General features: G+C 43.1%; 1 protein-coding gene across 1 annotated transcript in view; it reads left to right on the plus strand.

Moving 5' to 3' along the window:
• The first annotated feature begins 5,487 nt into the window (after nucleotides 1-5,487).
• The window catches only part of pacs1 (phosphofurin acidic cluster sorting protein 1), a 51,378-nt gene continuing 30,422 nt past the window's right edge, over nucleotides 5,488-26,443 (plus strand). Inside the window, 1 exon segment of the mRNA XM_079371602.1 lies at nucleotides 5,488-5,768. Coding sequence (XP_079227728.1) covers nucleotides 5,614-5,768 — 155 coding nt within the window. The 5' untranslated portion in view covers nucleotides 5,488-5,613.

A 26,443-nucleotide genomic window follows, 5' to 3' on the forward strand; every position in this document is an offset into this window, starting at 1 on the left:
CGTCTCTTTCCATTTCATTTGATCCATTGAATCATTTGTTTTTCTGAGGGGATACTAAGTGTTTATGAAGTAGATCATCTTTGCCAGCTAATCCTGTCAAAGGATTAGCGTTGTAGCTTTGGCTACAAGGAGAATAGGAAAACTCATTCAGTTCTTTTTTTGATTGATTCGTAGCAGATATTGTCTTAATGCCTCTTAGGACAATTCAGTATTTTACTGGAATACTACTGCAGCTAAAATTACATGGAGAAGTTTAGTCTCTGAACTCGCTTCAGCCTAAATACTCTGCAATGATATTATAGAAAGTGTAAATGGACACGTTAAGATAATAACAGAACAAACAGTTCTTTTGTGATAGTTTTTAGTTGGAGGCTTGTTCTTGTTTTAAATTGTGGTTTCCATTAGGGGTAATTTTGCCGATTTTGTTTATGGAAATGTATTCTGTCCATGTGCTAGCCTATTAGCCAACCTAGCAGCTTAGCTTTTAAACTCTTTTCACGATGAAACGGGTTAAAATAATTTCAAATCTCAGTCATTTGCACGTTAAACGTAAGTTTCTTTAAACCAGTTTGTATTATGTATATAGTTTATATGACACAGTTTTTTTAGGGGATTTGTGTTGGACTGTGTTTTAGGTAGGAGCTGTGACTTTGTGGAGAATTTGCTTGTTGACTGATAACCATACAAGATTAATAATCCGACTCGTTGCCAATGTTTAATAAGAACTTTTTTAATTAAAATTGTTTTATTTATTTATTACTGGGAGGGATTGAATCACATCTTTGAAAGAGTTCAGTTTGTATATTACGACACACCAGGCCGCAGTGTGCGTTTCTACCACCAGAGGGCGGAAGAGGACTGGAGGTGACGATCACCTGACCGTGAAGCACAGTGACCTACATTGCGCATGTTGAGGTCAACAGTACACATTAACACACACCACAATAAAAGGCTTTCATCGTCTTAAAGTTACAACAGACATTTAAATGATCCCGAAAACGTTTTGGATGATCACTGTAGCAGTTAGTATTATCAATAGACTATCATTGATGTGGATGAATAATTAACAGCGACACCTCTGTGATTTGGAAATGTGCCTATAAAATGACATCATCTCCTGGCATGTAAGCATGTGTTTCTCTGTTTGCTTGCCCTCTCATTGGTCCAATAGTGCAGATTGAATGTGATGATAACCTACTGCTCATGGAGACAAATATCCTGCTAGTGTCCCATTATTTATAGTTAATTAGTGCTATTAACAAAAAAATAAATAAATAAAAAATCTTTGACTTCTGCTGCTGGCATATATTATAAAGTAGTGGAGCTTTTTATAGATAAGTAGTCGACAGAATAATTGTGATAATTATCTACTCATTTATTGCAATAACGTTTTCTATTCAGCATGCTTCCAGCTTCTCACTTGATTATTTGATGCTTGTCTTGTAATAAATAATGGTAAAATCAATGTTTTCACCTTTAAATGACTGTAAAGTCATTGTGCTTTCACTTTTTGGCATTTTTTTTGGCACTTTCATCCTGATCTCAAAGAAGTTTTAATCTGCCTTTTTCAAAATACAATTAAAAAAAATTTGGGGACCAAAGTGTTACTCTGCAAGAAACACTGATTGTGGCTTTACAGCCTATATAAGGATTGTTGTAATGCAAACGTTGGACTGTACAAATGTTTAAAGTTTGCCATAAAAGTTGTCATTGTACACAAGGTTGGCTATAATTGTGTCACATAAAAAAAACAGTCTTAACTAAAATCGATTTTGACATTGGCTTTGGACCTTCTCCAGCATCATTTGATGACCTGGCAGATTTACGGGGCAGTGTAAAAAGTAACACAGGATTATCCCGTGACCGTCTTTTTAATCTGCTTGGTTATAATCTCTTTATCGAAGGCAGGAGAGAAGCGTGTTAAAAAGAGCAGGGGGGTTTGCACTGTGTTTAGGTAATCTGGCTCATTATCTAAAGCCAGGGAGAGACAGAGCGATTGTGGGCGGGCCGGGCGCAGAATCTGCATGGTTTTAATTCCACCTCATCAGTGAAGCATCCGATTTCACTCTGTGTTAGGTTTGTCTGTTAGCCTACTGTCGAAAAGAAAAAGGCCTATAACATGGCGGACTCCCTGGAGCAGAAGCTGCTTTACTGTCAACATAAAGATTTAATTCAAAGGTTGTTAAAACACAAAGTCTTATATTCAGAAGTAACTTAAGCAATAAAAACACATTTTAAGATCATATTCCATTATGTTGAAAGGCCCTCGATCTTAGAAACTGCTTAACATTTTTTAATGTTAGCTTTAGCTTGCACCTACATAACATTGTTGTAGGGAAAGGCCCAAACTCAAAAACCCCCAAACTTTATATTCACTCTGAATTTGGCAATGTGGCCGACTCAATCCTGTATTTTTTGTGACTCAGAAGTGACCGTATTTGAATGACAGGACGGAAACACACTGTCGACAGTCTGCTGCTATCGCCTTGTCTATCACTGGAAGCCCTAAACATAGCTAGCTTTATGTCGAGTTACCTGAAATAAGACCATCATCTAAAGCAGACAAAAACATCCCGCTGTATTGAAGAGGACTTTTAAACTCTTAAACTCTTTTAGAAATGTTTTTCTGAGGTGATGAATAAAAAGAGAAGTAGAAAAAAAAAATCAGGGGACGGCCCCTCGTGGGTTGAGGCATTTCCGTGTTTGCTTCCCTTTTGAAATCAAGACGCCACCTCGGCTTCTTCCTAAACCTGCTTGATATTTAACAAAGTGCTCCAGATTTTCCTATTTGATGATAAAATGCATTTACAATACTGAAATAGCACATCCATAATATAACTCTTAAATTAAATTAATTAGTTGCTAAGATAAAGCTCTCAGGTGCTATAGTTGAAATATTATAGACCAAAGCAACAAGCAGCAAAGTGTTATATTGTGCTGCAGAGACTGAATGACACATTTGTTATAATAATGTCTTTATATGAACAAACATGAATGCCAAAAGTTAAGGAGGGGACATTTAGTACAAACATATAACGCCTCTACCTGTTGGCGTTTTCTGTTACATCATCACCACTCAAACTCAGCACACAGAAACGTCTGAAAAGCATCCAAGAACATCTGAGGCACATGACGTCGGTGTAAGCCGCGATCACGTATGATAATCTGTCTATGCTCAAAACGTCAAAGCAGTGCTCAGCCAGCCAGGAGCCGTGACGTGACGTCGGCTGCGTGATTATAGGTCACCTTCTGATTTCACAGATTGTAACCACAGCTCAGCCTTTGTCACCTGCGTTGTGCAAACAATGCACCTGTTTAATGTCGTTGCCAAACACAAGGGAGAGCTGCAGCGTGGCGGGAGTGTCGGAGGGAGGAAAGATGGAAAAGATGCTTCCATGTGGTGACGATAAAGAAGTGAACAGAAACGCCAAATTACATGTGAGATGAGCACTTGCTAGATTTCTTGATGATGAAATCGGAAAACCACATGTGATTTTTTTTTCTCCAAATGATCAGCCCTTTTTTTATTGTCAGCAAAATCGTTATTTGAAGATCAAACCAGGTTATATGTCAGCTCACCGGATGAGTCAACTAGTTCACATTGCAAAAAAAAAACAGATTTCACAGACTACAACCGGTTTTGCACCATTGTTTATTTGCCTGCTGACAGCAGCAGAAAGAAGGTGTGTGATTGTCGGTGAGACAGCACGTGTGTATGACTAATGGGACACACTTTGAATCACACCTGAGACTCCAGTCAGTGTGCCATGCAGGCCTAAAATAGAACAATTCACTTTTGATTTACCCACTCTGGGCCTCAGTTAAACCAAAGAACATGTTTTGGTTTTACTCCATGAGAGTAAATATCTCTTTGAGTTCTGATTCATATGTTGTCGTTATCAATGTGGGTCAATACAGGCGCTGATTTCGATTGGTGGGTCAGATCGATGTGCTGCTGGTGTTCATCAACGGTGTGACTTGTTTGAATAATGATAACCTGGATTACTTCAACTTTTCTGCAAATGAAAAACATCATTGATCGAATGTGTGTTTGTTAATGTGTTAGCATTAAAATGGGTTTATAACCGACTGCACCTTTAAGGCTTCAGCACCTCAGGATACCTTTCACTTTTACAACATGGAGGTCAACAAAACATGCTGAATAGTGATTCTGTTCGATCATTTTCATCAAGAGGAATATGTGACTGTTGTATAAGATACATGTTAATAGAAGCATAAACAGGAAGAAGAAATTAAAGTGTCCATAAGGGACATGAAGCAAATGAATGTGCAGTAACATCTGAGGATAGTGTGATCAGTTTTATTTGTTATAAACTCAACATTTCAAAGTAATGTATATTCTGAAGAGAGTGCACTTTCAGGATTAGGTCGCCTACAATGAATCGGGTCGAAAGTCACAAAGCAGTTTTGCCTTTCCTGTTTTTGGTTTCACATTTAAATATGCTTGTTTTTGCATGCTGCATGCAGGCTTTTCTAAATAAACAAATGTGGTTCTATTCCTTTAGTATAAACATGGTTTATAAAAATAGCGTAATATTTCAGAATGAATATAAGACACACAAAATGTGTTCCACGTTACAAGAACAAAAAATAAATAATGAGGCCTACATTAAACCATACATGCTACATCGCTGTGCAGCAAACTAAATATACCTGAAGATACATGATATTCAGTATTATGAATAATATTAATATTTTACAGAATTAACGTGTGTAAAAATAAGGCTAAAAATAAACAATATATTTTCACAAATATTATTTAGACAAGGAATAACATCACGTAAATTAATTTGGAAAAAATGTGAATACTAGAAATTTTTCCCTTATTTCTGTTCTATGTAGCATAGATAAATCTGTAATAAAAGAGACAGTAGCCTTAATGAAACAAATCTCAGCCTCTACGTTGTAATAAAAAAAAAGTAACAGTCTGTTTAAAAAATAAATGTAATTTAAATTAGTAAAGTAATACATGCATGCAGAATGTGATAAACCGTATCGTTGCATGGGGAAATATTATACAATACAACTAAACATCGAAACAAAAACATACAGAAACCAGCCTCTCTCTCTCTCTCTCTCTCTCTCTCTCTCTCTCTCTCTCTCTCGCTCTCTCTCTCTCGTCGCTCGTGCTCTGCCTCTCGTGCTCTACGTCCTCCAGCTGAAGAGGCGTAGCTCGCTGCTTGCTGCTCATTGTGCGACTCCAGCGAGAGAAAATTTCCGCTTCCTGCACCGATAAAACAACAACCGAGCGAGCGACACACAGCGAGCCGACGCGAAGTTCATTCGCAGGGGGGGGAAACAGGGAGTGGGTGAACGCTGGGGGATTTAAGCGCCTGTCTTGGGGTTAAAACACTCCCGACGACTGCAGTATGTTTTCACTAGCAGGCGGTCAGTAGCACCAGACGGAACAACTTTCCGTCTGCATTGTACGCGCGAGCGTTTTACGCATTTGCACCACCAGGAGCCTCTAAAAAAAAGGCAAAGAAAGGAGGAGCAGGCACCAAAAAAAAGGACAACACACAATTAGTAGCCAGGCTACTACGGGTATTCCTCCTATCAGCTCCGCCTGAAAGCCCGTCTCCAGCCTCCAGGATGTCGGAGCGAGGAGGGCTCCCGCGGACTGGGGGCGTCCCTTCGCCGCACATGCAGCCCTCCAAGCCGGTCAGCATCACCTCCAACCGGCCGGTCCACATGAACCTGTACGCCACCTGGGAGGTCGACCGCTCCTCGCCCAGCTGTGTGCCGAGGTACGTGAAGGGGGGGCCCCGCCGAGAAAAGGCTCATGGAAATATGTTGTGGGTGGTTGTGAATGAGAAATGACCCAGTCAGTGTGTTTACAATGGGGGATTTCAAATAGATTAAAACCTATGGGTGCCAGTTTGGAAAGATTATACCCTCATATGACTGGATAACATGCAGGATTATCAAATTAAAGACAGTAATACAAAAAAAATTGCATTTTATTTGCTCTAATTACCTATTTTGACCCCATTAAAACCCCCAAAGCTGCTTTTAGATCCCATTTTGACCAGCAAAATAATCACCACCCAGTAGCTTTTAAAACAGTGTTACAGATGGCACAAACAGACGTGCACCCCCCGGTTATCTTTCATTCTAATAAAGAGGGCTCGTGTTGTGACAGCTGCTGTAGATCGCCTCATTAGATCAATACAGGAGGCAGATCGATGAAGCAGAATGTCACGGCTGGATGTTGTTTCCACATGTGACACGTCTGTATCATCGGTGTGTGTGTGTGTGTGTGTGTGTGGGGGGTCTGATGGGAAAGAGGAAGGGCAGGAAAATGTGTTTGTGAGAGGTGAAGTCATTTTTGAGCGTCAGATGTCTTTTTCCACGACATGATCGTCTCCCGCTGTGACGAGATGAAAGTTGTTGTGCGTTTATGTGGCTGTGAGTCCGATTGAGGAACCGAGACACCATAACTGCATCACAGGGCCCGGCGTGTTGGAGCGTCGAAGACGAGGGAGCACAGGCGATGACTTTAAGGTGACTCTGCAGGCTCACCCCCCCTCTCTTGACTTGATCATTGAAGGCGAGGATGCAACAAACACTCATTTGTTCACGTGGACAGTGCTGCGAGCCCACTGCAGATCAAACTAAGCCGTGCGCCAAACGAATACTCAGGAAAGGCAGAAAAAAAGGCTCCATGTCAGGTCACGGTGAAGTAGATAATGTGGCGTTTGTTCATGTGGAGCGTGCAGTAAGTCCACAGAAGGCGAGACACCTTATCCACCTGAGCTGAGCACCAAACAAAGACATTCAAGTAGGCTGTCTTTGTGTGCCTGTGTGTGTGTGTGCGCCTGTGTGTGTGTGCGCCTGTGTGTGTGTGTGTGTGTGTGTGTGTGTGTGTGTGTGTGTCGGATTGGATGTGCCATAAAGGCCCTTTTTGTGTTTATGGAGCCTTGGTAATAAGCGTGTTCAGGAGCTGGAGTCAAGGTCAAAGGTTAACAGCTGTGACTGAAGCGCTGCTCATGTGATTCACAGCCCGTGGACGGAGTGAGCGGGGTCAGTCGAGCTGAGAGAGAGGAATGTAACAAAAAGATTAGTTTGTTTTTATGTCTTTAAACCATTTACAGCTCCTATCGTATTTTTTTACCTTTTAAACGTAACTTTTCACACTTTCCAATAACGTAACTTGGCGTACGGTGCGATGTGAAAAATGTGGCTCAAACGTGACGATAACGGTGGTTTTGCGATGAACGATATTTAGCAAGACAGCAGGCAGCGTGAACATCCAGCCCATCGTGGTTTATCCGACTGTTTGACAGATGCCGATGTCGTCCTTCGACTTCGACTCCCACGACGCCATCGCGTCCTCTCAGGTGTGACCTCGACGACGGATCAGAGTTGGTCCAACAGGTGACTCATTCTGCACGCCGTGTCCTCATTGAAGCGGCGCAGCGCAACGGATTCTGTCGACCGAGTCCGATCTCGACCAACACGATGTGACAACGAGGCGTCGTGCGTCCCAGACACCTGATGACCTGAAGACACCCAGGATGCCAGGTTTCTTCATCTCTTAACGCCTTGTCATCGATGTCCGACATGATCCTGGTGTCTTCTTCTTCTTCTTCTTCTTCTTCTTCTTCTGTGTTGAATCAGCTGCCCTCGGTGCCTCCGCGAGGAGTCTTAAAGTGGTCACACAGCCAGAAATCCATCGACCGCACGGCCTTTGAAACACTGATATTTGCACTCCCATAAAGTGTGGAGAGTCAGAACTGTTAATTCGCAGGCGTCCAGACGAGCTCAGATGTTTAGGTTACTAGAAGCAATTAGTGGGACTAAGCACGCTGGTTAAAGCATAAAGCTCCACACGCCGACGTCTTAATGCCGCTTTCTAAAATACTTTGGGGCTTTGCTGGGTTAGGAGCAAAGCCTCAAGGGTAATTTTTGCCTCTTAACATTTTGTGTGAGTGTGTGCGCTTGTGAATAAATGATACAGTCCTGGATCTATATTTTGTACCAGCTTGCATGAATAAATCCTCCCGTTGTTAACCTACATTTAAATATCTCTCCTCTTGACCTTTCCTTTTGGATACGGATTAGCACTTTCTTTGTGTTCGCTGATATCCACATACGATTTCCCCCCTTTTTTTTTTTTTTTGTTGCCATTGTGCTTCCGATCGTGATCGTTGATGTTTTGTTTTGGGGCCTTTTTTTTTTTTCCATCCTCAGCAGCCGTCACGGTCCGTCAAATATCTTCGATTTCACTGCAGCAGCGGAGCGAGGCTCGCAGAGCTGAGAAAAAGAGAAGGAGCGAAACGAGCGGATGAGACAGGGAGATAGGAGGAGGAGAAGCAGTGGAGGCTCTGTCATCTCCATTCAAACAGGATTCCTCGCAGACGCGGGCAGCTGACGACTCGTCTTGTCTGTTTCGAGCCTGAAGAACCTGCGTCTGTAAAACGCTGACATTCAGGCCTAATGATGTTTTGCAGTCGGCTGAATGTGGCCTGTTCACTTGTTGTTGCTCAATCTTTGTTGCTGCAAGAAAGACTCCGTACTTCCTCTCCTCTTTAGTCGAGGTGTTGCCGCTGTAACCTCTTCCTGTCTACTCATAATGCCTCTTGATTTGCTGTTCAGATGCAGCGCTGTGGATTGAATCTGCCCTTCGAGGGGGGGGCAAACATGCTCTCATCTGCCTTCCCCTCGAACCGGGGAAGAACAGGAAACATTTAAGAGTGAGAGATGATATCACCAGTTTGAGCTCAGTTTTCAAAAAGTCGCCTGTAAAAAGTTCAAATATCAGTTTTGGATAAATCACAGTTGGTGTGAGATGCAAGTACTTCAGGTACATCAGGTTTACGCCCATGAAGTCGACACATGAGAGATACGATTGGAAGATGATGTGGCTGTCGCAAGCAACCGTTGTTTTAAAGTAGCGTAGAACTCTTTTTCCATAAATATCGATTATTTTAGCACATTTGAAATGTCAGAATTGGAAAAAAAGAGAGGAAATCATCTCTGTTCACTGTATCAGTCTGAACAACAGGGATTGCACAAGTCCCGACATCCGTCCATCACTGCAGCATGTGGTCCTTTCTGTGTCCACGCCTGCTGACCTCCTCTAGTAGTACTTTACTAGAGTGGAAGAAATCACAACTATGGCTTCAAACCAGCTCTCTCTGTGCCATGTAGAGGGTGATTCCTCTCTCTGCTGTCTCTTCGAGGCTTCTGTGCTATCATCAACACACACACACACACACACACACACATGTACGGGTGCTTGGTGCTATCCCCCCTCTGCTCGGTTCAATGCTTCCTCTTCTTCACCTCGAGGGTGAAACCGTAATGTTCTGCTGCCGAATAATCCCACTGATGAGAACTGTAGCCGGCCTAGCAGACTCAAAGCCTCCCCTCGCTCACACAGAGGCTTTAGTGAATACAGATTAGCAGCTCTCAGGTGCGTTTTTAAAGTCAGGTGGAATGTTGATACTGCCTGCCAGCGTTCACACTCGCGAATGGTTTGGATTCCGACATCCAGCGAAGTTTAGTTGAGGCCTCGTCGTGCAGCGACTCAGCGTTTGGTATTCCAGGAATGGGCCTTGTCACAGAGCTCTTCGCCCTTGCATTATTAAAGAAGGTCTCCTTAAAGAGCTGAGTGGAAAGTCCCATGACTCAGATCCATAGATTGATGCTGAGTCAGTGCCTTAGTGGTGCGTCTAAGACCACAGATGCATAGAAAGGAGTGTGGACACTGTGTACAAATTGAACCATAGAGGAACAAAGCAACAACTAATGGCTATCTGCTAACTACACATATGTTTACATATCTTTTATTCGTTTTCTAGTTATTCAGTCAAAGCATTAAATTACTTTTAAAAAAAAGAAGGTGTATATGGGAAACATGATTTAGCAAGTAGCTCTACAGTATGAAGGACTTTCTTTAGCCAGTTGGTAGCTAGCTTAGCCAGCATCACGTTACAAAGCGTTCTCAAAGTCGCTGCCCAAACTAAACTCACCAAACTCTAAAAAGTGACTCCTTCATTTTAAGGTTTGTTAGCTTGCTCGCTAACTCTTGCTAAGAATACTTTTTAAATGACAGAGACGCTAGCTGCTTTCTCTTTAAGCGTTACAGACTGTATAAAACATGGACATTGTGTCAGTGACGTCACCCATTGGTTTATATAGGAGAATTTTAAAGCCCATCGGTTGCCGTGGCTACATTGGAAATGCTTTCTTAAACTACCGTTCAGTCCTGAAACATTCTCTAATATAAGCACTTGTGAAGGTTACTGACATTGGCTTTACTCTGATGATAAAAGAAGCAACCATTAAAGAATCTCTTTCTGGCTAAGTGGTTCACCACTTGATCTCTGAGGGAAGTTCAAGGTATGAGTGCTTTGCTTTAAACAACCACAATGAGCCGAAAGAAGTAACCAAGAGGACACATTTAGATCTTCAAATATTCATATGAATAAGAGCAGAGAAGGCCATTGCATTACATATACACGCTTATATAATTTATATTGGCCTGCAGAAATCCAGCAGATGTTCTTAGTCATACACTGGACATTTGTTAGACCGGTTAGCTCTAATGGCCTTGCAGCACAATAGTGGACGACACGCTTTCCCCCGACTGTTAGCGTTAGCATTATCCACCCTGACCCCTAACTCCCCGGCTGCCTAACACACACACACACACACACACACACACAGTAAGAAATGGAAAGAACCCACACTCTCAGATGGGGTCACAGCGTTCATTAAGAAGCCTTGGCTCTGCCACTTGCCTCGCTGCTGCTCACTCTTCTGCACAGCTGAGTGGCTGGGAGGTCTGAAGTTTCCAGCTCGCCTGCTGGAGGAGATGGGGGGGGGGGATAAAGTGCAGAGAGCAAATTCCCTCCTCCTCTTTGGCCTTCCTTTCCTCGGAGAGTTTACTATTTCTGATAACAGCCGTATAACCTCGAGCCCCAGGGAGAGCAGAGGATGATGACATACATGGCCATTACCGCCGTAAATGATCTGTTGATTCAGTGGATTTCCAGATAAAAGAATTTACTTCCATAGAAATACTGCAGTTGAAACCATTAACCAGTGAGGAAGAAGCAGCAGTGAGAGGAGTATTTTCTTGGTGTCCTCAGCAGCTTGAAGGCTGCAGGTGGTAAAAATCTGCTGTACAAACCTCTAACCCAGCTTTAAAAAGCTGCTAACCCACTCGAGAATTTGGCTGATACTACTGCAGTTGTGCCCAAGTCGTGGTCTACATGCACTTTTTAAAAAATCTTTACAAATCTACAGCTTCAGTTTGAGACCTAGAAATTAAACAAATGTGAGTATTGGCACTGGATTTTGAAGTCCATATTTGAAGCACTATTCTCGTTTAGTCGTATTAGTCCAAGAACAGTTAGCGGTCATCATCGAAAACAAAGTACTTCTTTAAATGTAAATCACTTTGTATTTATTTTATAATTTTTCCTAAATGAATCGGAGCCCTTTTAACGGTCCTCAAATATTTCAGTTTATTTTTACAGTTTCTCACAGATGGCCCGGGCTGTTAGCCAACACGTACTGAATCCTTAACTCGCTAACATAATTAGCGTCACATCACTGTAATTAAAACAATCAATTTTACTGAGCATATTAAACAACCAACTTGTAGCTACAGCTGTTTATTAACTCGGTGGAGACAAACTTTCAAAAACTGCTGACTCATGCGAGTCTGCTCTGCTGCTATGATCCATCTTTCCAAACGGTCTACGCGTGACGCCGCGTGGCTCGCTCTTTACGTCGTCGGTTCGTGGGGCCGTGTCCCTCTGCTGCCTTTTGGTCTCGTACGCCAAACGAAGCTCCTTTCTCTGGTGTGAAAGTGAAAGCAAAAACTAACAAGAGTCAATGGATGCTCGGAGCGCTGGAGTCTCGAACCCAAGACCAGAAACATGTCACCAGTAACTTTGGATGTGTAGAATTGCATTGCATGAATAGCATTTTTAAAGCAGGTTAGACCATTTGACTGAACAACCTTTTAAAACGTACGTGAAGCTAATATAAAAACGGCATTCGGCGTCGCCTTGTTATTCTTGTGGGGAGGGGAGGGGCGACGCCCGAAGGCTCTCTATTGATCGGCCTTCGCTGCCAATACTGATCTTAAATCTAGTAAACGCCAAACTGTGATCTTTCTTTTTTTTTTTTTGGCTGCTAGACGAAGCAACGAGTGTTTGAAGTGCGTCTGTTGTAGCTGCAGTGTCGATGTTTAATCAGAGCGAGCTGCTTTGGACCGAGGAGACCTTTGTGGCAGAATTGCAAAGCGTGTGGGTTTTTTTCACCTCTCCTGGCTGTGATCCCCCTGCTGTGGATTCAAACACTCCCATCTGGCAGCTCGCACACACACACACACACACACACACACACACACACACACACTTTGACACACACACGCACAGATTTCCATCTCCTGAGTGTAGAGACACATACTTATGGACAATGTCGCTGACATATGCTTCGCTCTCATTGAGTGTGTTATAAACAAGGACACTGTGGCATCCAGTTACACAGAAGGACACGTTGTGAGGGAAACATAAACCGAGCTGACAGCAGGAACATCGTCACACTCAAACACACACAGTATTTACTAAGCGATCCCAATTTCATCCTGTATACGTATCGTTTTTTTTGCCTTCCAGCGCTTGTTTGAATTCTGCAGTTTTCAAAGGTGTCCAAAAAATCCTTCTCACTAACGGCACAGTCATACCTAAAAAAACAAGAAGAAAGATGGAAACTGTACACCTGCAACGCTGCTCATCCACAGACTTGCAAAAAAAACACCACATACAGCACCTCTTGGATGTAAAGAGGTCAACACAACCTCCGTCCATGTCCATTCAAATAATGTGTGAATGTGTCTGTAATCCTCTGAAGCTCAGGTTACAGGTTGCATCCCCGGTGTTATAAACACTGGATAAACATCCACACAGTTTATAATCACTGACAATCATTCATTGTTCCCTTAAAGCTTGGAACCCTTTTAGTTTTTATTTGCTATTATGTAGATTTACGTTAAAAAAAACAAAACACAATGCTATCTGATTTCCTGTAGGGATTTCCTGCTGCTCACATTTAGTTACCTCCTGAAGTGATGTGAAAATGAACAAGAAAATGTTGTCGATGTTCTTCAGGATGAGTCAGCAAGACAGTGTGTGGGAGCTTTCCCTTTTCGACATTGATGTGAAAACAGCAGCAGAAACCTTTCAATAAATAATTATGATTTTTCAGTTGTGTTATATAAGCAGTTAGTCATCATCTTGTAACAGAGGCTCTTGTTGAAGCCGTTGGACCAGTGACAGTAGTTAGCTCTCCAAACATCCCGACCAGGACCTGCATCAGAACCTCGGTCTGATTTCGTCTTCACCAGTACACTAACTGGCTTAAAAGACGCACTTCACACTTAACGTATTCAATGTGGAGCCTTGAATTGTTTCCCCCTCCGATGTGGGCGGGGCTTAATCGTGTCTGTCTGTGATCAGACAGAGGTTTCCGGATCTGCAGTTGTGCGGGGCGACGTTGTCTATCCTTCCCACCTCCAGCTGAAGGGGGATTAGACGGCTGCTCTGCTCATTAATCTGTAATCGCTTTAACAAAGGGTCAATTAAAACGTGTGTGTGTGTGTGTGTGTGTGTGTGTGTGTGTGTGTGTGTGTGTGGAGGCAGATGCAGGATTCCTGCTGAACGTGTTTTAGACCCAACACATTTGTTCACATCAAATCAAATGGACTCAAACTCACACACACGATCGCACATCGAATCACCTTCATAACAAGCATATTTCCCCTTTTCTTTACACACACACACACACACACACACACACATACTGGTATCTCCTCTCTCACACACAGTCACACGTTCAGTCACATGCTCAGTCTTGCAGGCCGAGACAAAAGCCCCGTGCTCTGGATATCAAAGTGCAAACCAGCAACAACATGATGAGCAACCTTTTCAACAACGCTAACTTTCTGCTCAGGCTGAGGGTTTGTTGTTTCTTTAAGCCACAGACAACGCTGCGACACGAGCTAAGTCTCCAGGTATTTCATTGTAAACATTTGTAATAGGACTTGACAGAGTCGAGTTTGCTATATGTGTGTATAAGAGGAGATTTGTGTGTGTGTGTGTGTGTGTGTGTGTGTTAAGGTTGCTTCTGGCCTCCTTAGGAAGTAACAGGCCTCCGTGTGTCCTTGCCTGTGGCTGCGAGAAGTAGAGCAAGACGGAAAGAGAGAGAGAGAGAGAGAGGTTGGCACAGAATGGGCGAGAGAGGAAGGCGATGGAAAGCAGGCAGTAAAAAGAGCAAGAGGTCACTTTCTTCTTTATACACACACGGGACACCTTTGTCCTTTTTATTGTGCGAGTGTGTGCAATAATGGTGTCGCTTTGAATTGTGGGAACGGAGAAGAGCTTCCGGCGCTCACAGCAACAAGTGTTCGATAGGTAGGGAAGGTTCGACCGCGAAGAACCGGATCTGTCACAGCACGCGTGGTCGTCAGAAACAGTCGCAACAAAAACGTCATAGACGGGGGGGGGGGGGGGGAATGGGGAGCAATGTCTTTGGAGAATACTGGGAAAAAATGTTCAAATCCAGACACTTTCGTTCACACATGAAGGGACCCCAAATGTGCGACATATTCAAAAAGGTCGAGACGCTCAAACCCAAGATCCTCTCTGACCTCTGCACGGCGTGGACATCGTGAATGTCTCCAATAAAAGAATCTACGGGAGCGTTCGTAAGTATCCTCCAATCACGGCTCGAAGAAACGTCGGCTCTCATTCATTGGTGGATCTCGCACAGACTAAAAAGCGGCATTCAGCACGGCTCCATGTAACGTCGGCTAACCTGCAGATCCTTGAGACTGACACATCATAATCAACCCGTTTGTTTTATGGGCCACGCCGCGTTAATGCAAAAGAAACCACAGAGAAGATGCGGCCATATCTGAGACAGCAGGTCTCCTGCAGTTAAATAAATGCCACCACCTACTCCTCCCGTAACACGAGCCGGTTTCACCTTTATTTGTCTCCTTTGTGGGGAAAAAAAACAAAAAACCTACTCTGACACCTTAATGTGTTTTTATGGCTGAGGCGAGACGTAATGCAAATAGAACAATGTTGAAGTGGCGTGCAAAGTAGCGATTTATTGAGTAACTTTATTACAAAGCTGCGTGGACAACAAGAGCGAAGAGGAACACATATGAAGCGTTTTTATTAAACGCTCGTCGCTCGCTCACATGGGCAGGTCAGGGCCTGTCGCAGGATTTGTCCCCGCCCCCTCAGGCTCGATTATAGTTAAATGCATGCTCTCTAACATTCAGCCCCCCCCCCCCCCCCCCCCCCCACATCGATATCACACGGAAAATTCAGTTTCAAGTCTGAGTGAAAAGTTCAGCTGCTCGCGTTCAAACACGCACGCTCACCCTAAAAACTTGAGGAAGTTTTCAGGAGTTTTTTGTGGAAGTGTGAGAAGCACCGTTTGACTGTGTGTTGCTTCGGGCAGCAAATTATAACTTCCCCCTTTCCTCCGTGTGCGTTAACCATCCCCTTTAAGCTCTATCATTTCAGAGGCGAGAGATTTGAAGGTGGAAGACCTCGACGGATGAAACTTGTAGCAGGAGAGTCGACTTGTCCAAACAAGTCCCGTTCATTCAGAGTGATTATGAAACTAACAAATCGTAACGGCGTCCTCACACATTCGGCGCCTTTCGTCGCGGCTTTGCGCTGAACTCAAAGGAAGCGCTGAAGGCAGTTTGGCCTCGACTTTGCACGCTAAGTGCGTAAACATGTTTTTGTGTTCGTACTCTCCTTGTCGTGTTTTCACAGCAACATTTTCCTTCACCTCGCAGCTTGATTCGAAGACTGTTTGTGTGTAAATGTGCCTTAGACTGCGTGCTGTTTTTGTGTTATAAGCTGCCTCGTGTGTGTGTGTGTGTGTGTGTGTGTGTGTGTGTCTTTGTTTGCTCACATTGATTGCTGCTTCTAAGTATCATCATCTCTGCATTCTTTCCTTCGCCTGAATTTGCTCTGGTCTCACCCGCTCATTCCATCGAGCTGCGGATAAGTGTGTGTGTGTGTGTGTGTGTGTGTGTGTGTGTGTGGTGTTTTCACATCGGACGCTGTCATTTTCATTATATGTTTGGCAGCACTGACCTTGCATTTAAGTAGCAGCACTTGTGTGTTTAAGTGTTTGTACATTTCAATATCACTGTGCGCTTCACATAGTGTCTCGCCTCACCTAGCAATTTACAGCAGACGAGGCTTACTCTCTGTGTGTGTGCGTGTGTGTGTGTGTACTTTAGCGCCAGGCCAAGCGTCAGCTCATGGCAGCTGAGAAAAGACGAGATGAGAAAGTAAATCAGTAAAGTTTATTCATGTAGCACCTTTCCAAAGACCAGACGTCACAATAAAGGATCGAGCAGGTTACAGTTACAGAATCTGAAATCCAGTCGAATCAGACGTGTCTTTAATGGCTTATTAAAAGTGTCCACAGAGGAAACAGCTCTCAGATCTGGGGGACGACGGTTCTAAACTTCAGGTGTGACAACCTCAAAGGAAAAACTGTGAAAGTCTTTTTCAGACTTGAGCGAGGAACAACTCAAGCGGCGACCTCCGCTCTGGAAAATTTCAAGTCAATGCAGAAGTACAAAATCCTGCAGTTCCTCGACTGTCCACTTGAGGCACAGAAGAAATAAAGCTGTTTACAGCCTGGTACAAAAAAAAACAACCTGAAATAGTTTAGTAATAGATTTTTGATTTTGAAAACATGTTATCTCGAGTTAGGGGCCGAGCCGACATGATTGACAGGTGGCTTAAACCCGCCTCAGCTCTCAGCCTGTCGTCAGGTTGACGGAGAGTGCGGATGAGACAGGATTTCCAGCACAGCCGGCTGCTGCTGAGCCTCCAGCGCCCCCTGCAGGAACAGACGGCTGACGTCACCTAGTCCACTGATATTTACACTCCGGGAACAACCCAATGTTGAAGGGAAAAGGAAGATTGATGTATTTTAAGAAAAGGAAGATTGATGTATTTTAACACTTTTTTTTTTTTTTTTTCAACAAAAATATTGATATATTTTCCCCACAGTCATTCAGTAATCATGACACTCATCAGGACAACAATGAATTGCTAAATCGATATTTTGTCCAAAATTAAAAAGTTTACAGTAATTTCCAAAAGGTTTTAAGAAAAGAGCCGATGCATCTGGAACCTTTGCAGGGACTTTAAAGGACTAGTTTGAGTAATGTGTATATTATAAACAAAATGTCATGGTTATTGTCACTGTCAGTGAATTAATGGATCTTTTGTTCTGATTCGTCTGTTGCGCTTCACTTTTTAGAATTAACAATATTTCCGGCCGTCGACTGTAAACGCTAATGCTCAGCTATGCTAACGTAGGCTAACCCAGCTGTCTGTCGGGGCAGAATCAAAGGCCATGTCACACTGAATAATGGAGTGATAACAAAACGTCTATTCATCTGAATGCCAGGCTAAGGTTAAAGCAAAGAAGGGGGGAAAAAAAGTGTGTATCATGCAAGAATTATGAGCAAGACGAACAGAAGGTGAGGAGTGGAGGTCCCCACTTTGTAAGGAGTCAAGAGGGGACGGAGTGTGAAGCTGTTGAGGAGGAGACGAGAGCAGGAGGGTTTAAAAAAAAAAAAAAAAAAAAAAAATTTAGATTACACTCTGAAGGAGAGAAGAGGAGTTTGGGTGGATGAAGGTGAGAAGAAGGGGGAGGGAGAGGCAGATGAGGAGTGAAAGGCGCGGCGAGTCGCTGAATGGGGAGGCAGCAGCTGGTGTGAGAGGAGGAGATACGGCGGCGAGATGTCAGCTGATGGAGGAATTACACCCTGCCACATGCTCCCTCCTTCCCCATTTCTCTGCTTCATTTTCCCCACAGCTCAACGCTCCTCCATCCCCGTTTCTCCCAGTGAAACCATGGCAGCTCACGCCTTCTCTCTGGATCCGCTCTGATGGATTTACCGCCTTCATCTCGGACGCCATTGTTTCTAGAGCAAGGTGTCTTTATTGTGTCTTTTCTCCTGCTGTCATAGATCGGCTACATGGCCTCTATTCCTGTCCTGCTGCATCATGTTTTCACCGCTTTACGCTTTATGCAAACAGCTCGCATCTTAACTCATGTAAAGCAATGTCGCCTCAGACTCTGCAGTCACAATGTGTCATGCAACGCTTTTTAGCTTTCATGGCAGCAGATAAATCCTCAAATAATTCAGTTAAGTTCTGACTTTTCTATTTAAAATATACTGCTTTAAATATATATCTTTTTACTAATCAATAGGCAGGATGTCGGATACACGCTCTGCACAAAGTGAAAAAACATTTTGAAATATAACTTTACGAGATGACCGTTCAGGAAGTTTCTCCAGACTTGTTCACATTTCGTTTTCCAACAGAACGACAACATCCACACAAAAAAAATAACGTTTCACTTTATAAGATTTAGAGTTTAAAATACTGAACTTTGATGGAAATTTCTTCAGCGACACGCCCAAGAGAAAGTCCCTGAAAGTCCGGCGTGTGAAATGTGGATTACAGTTTTCTTTAGCTTGTCTGATTGTTCTCTCGGGTGTTTTTTTTTTTTTTTAAGAGGACATCTTTGTGTTTTGTTTTTTCAGGTACTTTTTAGAAGCAACAGTTGGAATTCCCTGCTCACCTCCGACACGTTTAATTCCACTTTAGTTTCGTTCGCCACTTTAAAACTTCCTCTGTTGTGATTACTGGCACACACCTTTCTGTGGTTTCCTGCTTTACAGTGTTTCACTGATACTCCTCACAGGTTGTTGTTTCATGTGTGCGTTTGTGGCCGAGATTGGATGTTAACCAGTGAACCTTGTTTTTTGTTTTTTTATTTGTATATTTTCCAGTCCAGATGTAGAGCAGAGTTACACTTGAACATGCAGATGGCAATGCTAGACCCTGGGGAAACACACACACACACACACACACACACACACATGAACTCTGTGAGTGACTTTGCTTCCCAGTAAAACACGTGACTATAATGCAGTCTTTTTCATTTAATTTAATCACTCTATTTTCTTTACTCGCGTCCTCAGAATCGGCCTCTTTATTTTCTTTTCCTGCCCCTTTTTTTTTTTTCCCCTTTCAAATGAAAAAACACAAAAAGGCTGCGCTGTCTAAGCCCGTGTTTTCTAATCCATCTACAATCCCTCCAATCTTTCCCAATTTTGAGTGTCTCTGGGGATTTGAGTAATAGCTAACTTCTCACGCTCACACACACACACACACACACACACACACACACACAGTGCACGTTTAAACCTTCTAAAATGAGGCAGCGGCCGCCCACGCACACAGTCACGCACACTCGATAGCTCAGTATAACAACATCAGAAAATGAAGTGCCCACCCACCTACACGCAATCACACGCTCACATAGCTCCCCTGCTGTCGGCCAAAACCACACGGAGAAGAGCCGTGCCAGGATTTGGGGTCTCGTTTGAGAGCAGTGGTGAGCAAAAGGTCTGAACACCAAAACACACACACACACACACACACATTTACTGTTACGGTGGAATCACTTCTGCTTGGCTTTGAGATTAAATGTGAGTCACCGAGCAGGAAAACACACACTGACGGATGCATGAAATAACTGTAAAAGCCACAAAGTGCTCGCCCAGCGATGCATGCATATAGTACATATTGTACATATTGTCCATGCAATCGGCCTTTGCACATCCTCCATATTACCTCTAACCTACTTACACTAATGTACGCTCGCCCACTCTGCTGCTCCCACACACGGACACGTTTCCACTCTCCACACATGTGCTGGCAGAGCGACGCTGGCAGCGCTTATTCATCGATGCAAACACACACACACATGTAGGCGTTGGAGATCGCTGGTGTCATAAAAGGACATGGCACAGACAGGGTAGAGTGTGTGTGTGTGTGTGTGTGTGTGTGTGTGCGCGCTCTCTAGCGAGGTCACAAGTCTTGGCGATCTCGTAAGCCTGTTGTGTTGCTTTTTGGCAGCTACGGGCATCTTCACACTTTGGATGTCGGAGGCGTTCGAAGTGCTGACTCTTTCAAAATAAAAGGTTGCAGAACTGTCAGAGCTGACCCAGTTTTTCAAAAGATACGCACGTGATTCATTTGCTTTGTTTATTCTTCTTCATCAGATTATTTTCACTTTGTATTTGACGAGGTCTCTATCAGTTACATTCGTTTGATTTTCAATCACATTAATGAGAAAACAGCCGTTACTTCACCAAGTTCCTGTTCTTACTGTTCGATTACAATCACATGATGGAGGGAGCTACATGTGTGCAGCCTTTGAGTCCAAGACCAGAATACTTAAAGTGTATCATACGTTACCTGATGGTATCCTGATCCATCTTATCGTGTTGTATTGTATTTTATTGTAAGCTAAGCTATGGTATTGTAGGGACGCCGGATGGCCGGTTAACGGTTAGCTGACCCGTCACGCCTTCCCACCAAATCTATCCATGAAGACCGGACAATCCCAAAAATGAAATGTTGAAAAAAAAAAGTTTTTATCGTAACGTAACGTGTTGAATTGGTAAGGTGTCGCCACTCGGAAAAAAACCAAAACATCCACAGTTCGTCGGACCAGCGACGTTATGTCCCAGAAAAACCACAAAGTCAATATCACAAAAACCTGAAGTTTTTTTTTCATTAGAACTCATTATCAGTCAGTCTGATGGGAAAAGAAACGTTAAAATCGTCATTTGTGTCCTTTTATGGACAAAATGTTTCTTTAAGGTTAACATTTAAAATATTCAGAGATGGACAGTGACGCAGAGTTGGAGACTGACGAAGCATACCAGTAAGAAAACGTCGACATGTCAGAGAGGGGGGGGGAAAAGACGGTGACAAAAAAGCAGCAAGCAGAGACAGATCGAGAGGATGGAGAGTCGTGGATCGCCGGAGGAGGAATGGAAAAAAAAAAAAAGCCTTGAATGAGGAGAAGGGATTGGGCAGGAGATGAGAGGCAGACGGTTCTGCTTTTTGTCGGCCGACAGCTTGTGGAGCTCGGAGAGATAAGAAGTAATGAGACAAAAAGCCCGAGGCAAACGCACAGAAACGGGTTTTTATTTTTTGTAAATTGTGCCAGAGTGACCGTCACGTGGTCGTTAAAGCCTCTGATTCAGGTTATCAGTAGGAACGAGCAGGTCGAGACCACTGACTGCTCATGAAGATGGAAGACGCGTCTCCACCTCGTCCTGTTGTCTAAAAGTGAGGCGAGTAAAATGACTGCACGAGAATTATGTGCTGAAATTTTTGTTTCTGTTAAACTGAATTAAATTGATGTTTTGTTAATTCAATCGCCCCCTTTTGCATTTTGGAAGAGTGGCGAGGATTTTTTATTTTTTTCGATAGGCAGAAACCTCGAGCAGAATCCGACTTCATTGGAGGACAGCCGTCTGCCACAAGCAGCCGAGAACACCTTGAGAATTCATATACGATGCTTTTAGAGGTTACTGAAGCGCGCCATGTCCAAATGAATAGATTCAGTTGTACACACACACACACACACACACACACACACACACACACACACACACACGCGCGCATCGTTTGAAAGGAAAATGTCACGGAGGAGGAACAGACACCAGCTGGATTATCTGTCTGCTTCGTTTCACGTGTAATCTACCCAAACACGATATTCCGCTTCAAACCAAGCGTCTCCCATCATCCGGCGAGCGCCCGCGCTGTGACTAGCGTCTGGCTGCTCATTTCAATTAGAGCTCCTAACTTACAAAGCACTTCTCCTAGATTGCCACCAAAGCCGGCGTGTACCTGGAAAACCACGACAACAAGAGCAGATGGGAGAGATAAAGAAAAAGAAAGGAGGAGAGGCCATTAGCTGATGAAAGATCGTTTAGTGTCGCGTCGTTCTTCGCCGTCGTTAAATCTCCCCTTGGATGTGAAGGTCAGGGTTGGATCTATTATCGTCTCGCATTCGTTTGGCAGACGTGGAAAGAAAGATCAGCGGAGACGAAGGTGCATCTGCGTCTGTTTTTTTTTTTTTTTTGAAGTGTCCACTTCTTTTATCATTTCGACGTTTTTCTGGAGGAGGCTGAGAGTTGGTCGCTCGTCACAGGGGAATGTAAGAACGTCACCCTGAATGAATCAGCAACGCACACGGAAAAAATACGTCTCTTAAAAAAAAATCTAGAGCCAAAAATACTTCGGCTGCCCTTTTGTGGACGTTTGAACCCAAACGAATGAACGAATGAAGTTCATAGCTGGTCACGGCGTTCCTCACAGTGCTTCTGTTATACGTGAGGAAAAGTGTTGGCATACATTATCCTGTAAATGAGACTTAACCCCAATTAATCCCACTTGACCCTATTTAACACTCAAATATCCAGGAAATTTAAACATGATGTAAGCAGATTTATTTCATGACGCTCGCTCTGCTTTTTGTCGACTTTTTCAAAACTGCTGCCTTTGTCATTATCACCCTCTATCTCAACGACCAATCAAAATCCAGAAGGGGTGGGACTTCTGATGTCAGCTTTGCAAATACGAAATTCTCGGACGCCTTTCCTTGTCAGTGGTTTTCTGGTTTTCTGTGACATTTCATGGAATTAAAAAAAAATAAAAAATCCTTAAAAATGCAGAGCAATTTAAAACATGGATAAAGTCACCACAGAGGGAAGTGAGCCAGCTTTTATAACTTAGCGATACGAAGCGCTGGTGAAAAGGCAAATTAATGGAACCTGGCGCTTACATTGTGATTATTTATGAAGTTCATGTACGTCAGTTTCATCACAACCAAAGAATAACAGCTGATGTTAGCAAGAAGAGAAAACATAAAGAAAGCAGCTGTTTAAAGTATTCTTTACAGTCTTAATCCTTTATTTATCTCTACCTTTCATTTCATCATGGACAAATTACCAACAGATTTCATGTCAATAGAGTGAAGGTAAAATATCAGTATTACCAGCATCCAAAAGGCTGTGAAGAAGCCTTGTGGAATGAAGTGCATGTATGTGTAATAATAACCTGAGCTAGCTTGTCGAAACACCGGAGCTCCTTAAAGCTGCTGTAGGGATGCAGCGTCCATCGATCAATACGCACTTTATTAAAAGCGGCTGGATTAGTGTTTTGTTGCCCTGCTGCTCCTGCCTCCCTTTTCTCATCCTCTCTGTCCCCCCGCCCGCCCGCCTCCCTCTAAATCTCTGTGTCGGGGCTAATAGTAAAAGCATTCATGCATATTGATTAGCTGAACCACAATTACCGCCCTGTGTGTCCGTGTTTGTTTTCTTCTCTCCCGGTGTCGAGCGGGTTGGACGGACTCTGAGCAGCGTTCGGACAAACACTGATGAGGTGTGTGTGTGTGTGTGTGTGTGTGTGTGTGTGTGTGTGTGTGTGTGTGTGTGTGTGTGTGTGTGTGTGTGTGTGTGTGTGTGTGTGTGTGTGTGTGTGTGTGTGTGTGTGTGTGTGTGTGTGTGTGTGTGTGGAGAGATGATGTGCCGGTGGGCTGTTGATGAGGAGTGTGTTGACTCACAGCTCTCGGCACATCATCCAGAAGTTTCCCCACGACTCTGATTAGAAAGTGTTTCAGCTGAAGATGAAGCTGATTATCAGCACAGCGGGGCTTTTTAAGGATCATGCTTTTAAACAAATTCTTTTGCCTTATTCTTATTTTCATGAACCCTCAAACACTTAAACTTTTAATGATTATTTTCCCTCCAGTGGAAGTCCTCCAAACACCACTGAATTATATAACAGGTAATACTTTAATTATGGCACAGGTTTTGATTGGGGGTCATAACCAGCCTTTAGTGTTGGGTTTCTGTGGTAATGGTATTATCATCAGTATGTAGTTATTATGCTACAGCATAAAAAGCAAGCCAGTCTCTCCTCTCACCACTTCTCCATTACACCGATCACACTCGGGGACGGAGGAATCTGGTATACAGGCGTTCTAATATCAGCATGGATTACGCTCAGCCGCTTCCATGCACTTCTGTCACTCTGGATTAGCCGTCATTGTTGTGTGTTGCTTTGCAAGTCATGGAAAAGCTTTTTAAAATCCAGTCCAAGCAGCAACAGAGTCCAGACCAAAATACTGCAGTGAAAATACGACTGGAATCCCATCTCAGACTCCCTCAAAACATGTCGCTGCAATGAATACAAAAATGTTCTCTCTCTCTTTTTTTTGTGTGTGTTTTTGCCACGTGTACTTTTTTTTTCTTCTTCTAGATAGTAAAGTTTCAAAAATATTCAACACATTGATACTTCATGGTGAAACATGTTAAAAGAGGTTCAATCTGCAATGTTTGTACGAGCAATATTACTGAAAATGACCAAAGCTTTAAAAAAAAGAAAAATACAGCTCTTCACTCATATTTTAAACCAAAAGCTGCAATCTATACAACATGCAGAAAAAAATACCTATTCCTTGCCTTTCAGCATGTGTGAATATCATTAGATTTTACATTTAGTATTGCAGTTTAAAATAAATAAACTCTTTTTATTTGATATTCTTGAAAAGAAAGAAAACAAAAAACGTAACATACGCCACACATACAGAAGCTACGCCTGAAAGTAAGCACCTGTTCTGCACCGATGTTAGTGCAGTTTAAAATGAAGTTAAAACCATCCTGGATCTGCCCCTGAGCAGACTTTGCTTTTCAATGTGAAACTGGACAAAGACACATTTTATTGTTTTTGGAAACTGGAGTCAAACCATCACAGCTTTAAACGGTTTTAATGTGAAGACTTTCTGCGTGGTGTAAAGATAGAACTTGACAATCAAACGGCAGATTTTTCATTTGACGTATCTCTTCGATGACTCAGTGATGATCAACAAAAGCCCGTTACTGCTCCTCAGGTGCAGCTGCGGCTCCTTTGGCATCCAAGTTGTTGATGAACTGAAACAACAGCATCTCCGGCTGCCTGAGTCAGAGGATATGAAATGTGATTCCTCCCACGTGAAGATGATATTCCCTTTTATTGACGTAACTTTTTACTTTTAGTCATAAGTAATTGAAGGGACATGGCAACACAATCGTAGATGGGAAAGATGGCTGACTATCCCCAACCTAAGCCACAGACCGAGTCCTTAGATTGAACATGAAGTGGTTGGTTGCATGATGCTATACTGTACCTTTGAACAGGATGGACACAAATCATTACTCTGAAATGTGAATTCTCATAATGAGTGAGCTGGTGATAAATCCTCTATAACATTAGCTGTGTATCACAGTCTTAACCTTTCAAGCACTGGACCATGAATTGGTTCAAATCCTTTGACTTCTAGCAGATTTTAAAAACGCTATTTATATTTATTTAATAATATGAATATGAATTCTTAGGTATCCTTTGTTCGGTTTATTGTGCCTTAAACCTTCTGTCAAGACAAAGCTCAATATCTTCCAGTTGTATCATATCACATAGTAATATATTGAATCATAAAGAAACAGTCAAAAGGCTAAATGTGATGCTAATCGCTCTGTGTGCAGACATTTGGCCTCCTCGGCAGATAATAAAAACACAGACGCATCCTTCGTCTTACTTAATCCAAACCACAGAGTCTGTTTGCTGTACTTCCTATAAGTGTTTTTACAGACTGTTCTACCATATTGTCTTTTCATGTTACTGGAGCATTAGTCTGCTGCACCAGTGTGCACAAGGAAGGAGGAAGCCTCAGCCTCACTGGAGTCTGTCTGCTGATGTGACCAGCATGCTAATCAGGTGTAACAGCAGGCTAAGGGGGTTTATAGACACCATACAGGTACATGCACACCATTCTAGCTCCAACCCCATCTTCAAATTTAACACGATTTCTCTCCTCAATGACCGATGCCTTGGTGACTAATCGCCACGCCTCATCTCTTCCCTCTGCACTCTGTAAGCCCCGCCCCTTCCAGCAGCTCATTGGCCGTCACAGAGCTGTCAGAGGGTCGTGGAGGAGAAGCAGAGCAGACTGCAGAGCGTTATGAGTCATTCTGCTCTGCAAGCCCGTCGAGCTCCTTCTGAATGGGAGGCTCTGAAAGAAAGCTCAGGTGTTCAGCTCTGCTAAACTGGCAAAGCGGGGTCCATGGCTCTTTAAGCTCTGGAAAGTCCAGGTACAAAAAGTGTGATTAAAAATGATATTTACAAATATCACCAAGAGCCTAGATGAAGGGATTTCCTCGTAGGTTTTGCATAATTGTCGCTTTGTTGAGGCTTGCAGCAAATACATGCTGACTGACAGTCTGCCAACCCACAGCGTTCATTTTATCAGTAACATCATTGTTGTTGTTTGCTGAAGCACTTCACTGTGATATTGGTCCAAACAAGACTTTCAATGGGGAATCGTAGCCAGAAATGTGTCAATGAAATCCACATGGTACACCTTTTTGTTGTTGTTGGCAGAATCACATACATGACCTTCGACCGATTATTTGGCCAGCCGATAATATCTGCCGATA

The sequence above is a fragment of the Symphodus melops genome, assembly GCF_947650265.1.
Source record: "Symphodus melops genome assembly, chromosome: 20".
Classification (NCBI taxonomy): Eukaryota; Metazoa; Chordata; class Actinopteri; order Labriformes; family Labridae; genus Symphodus; species Symphodus melops.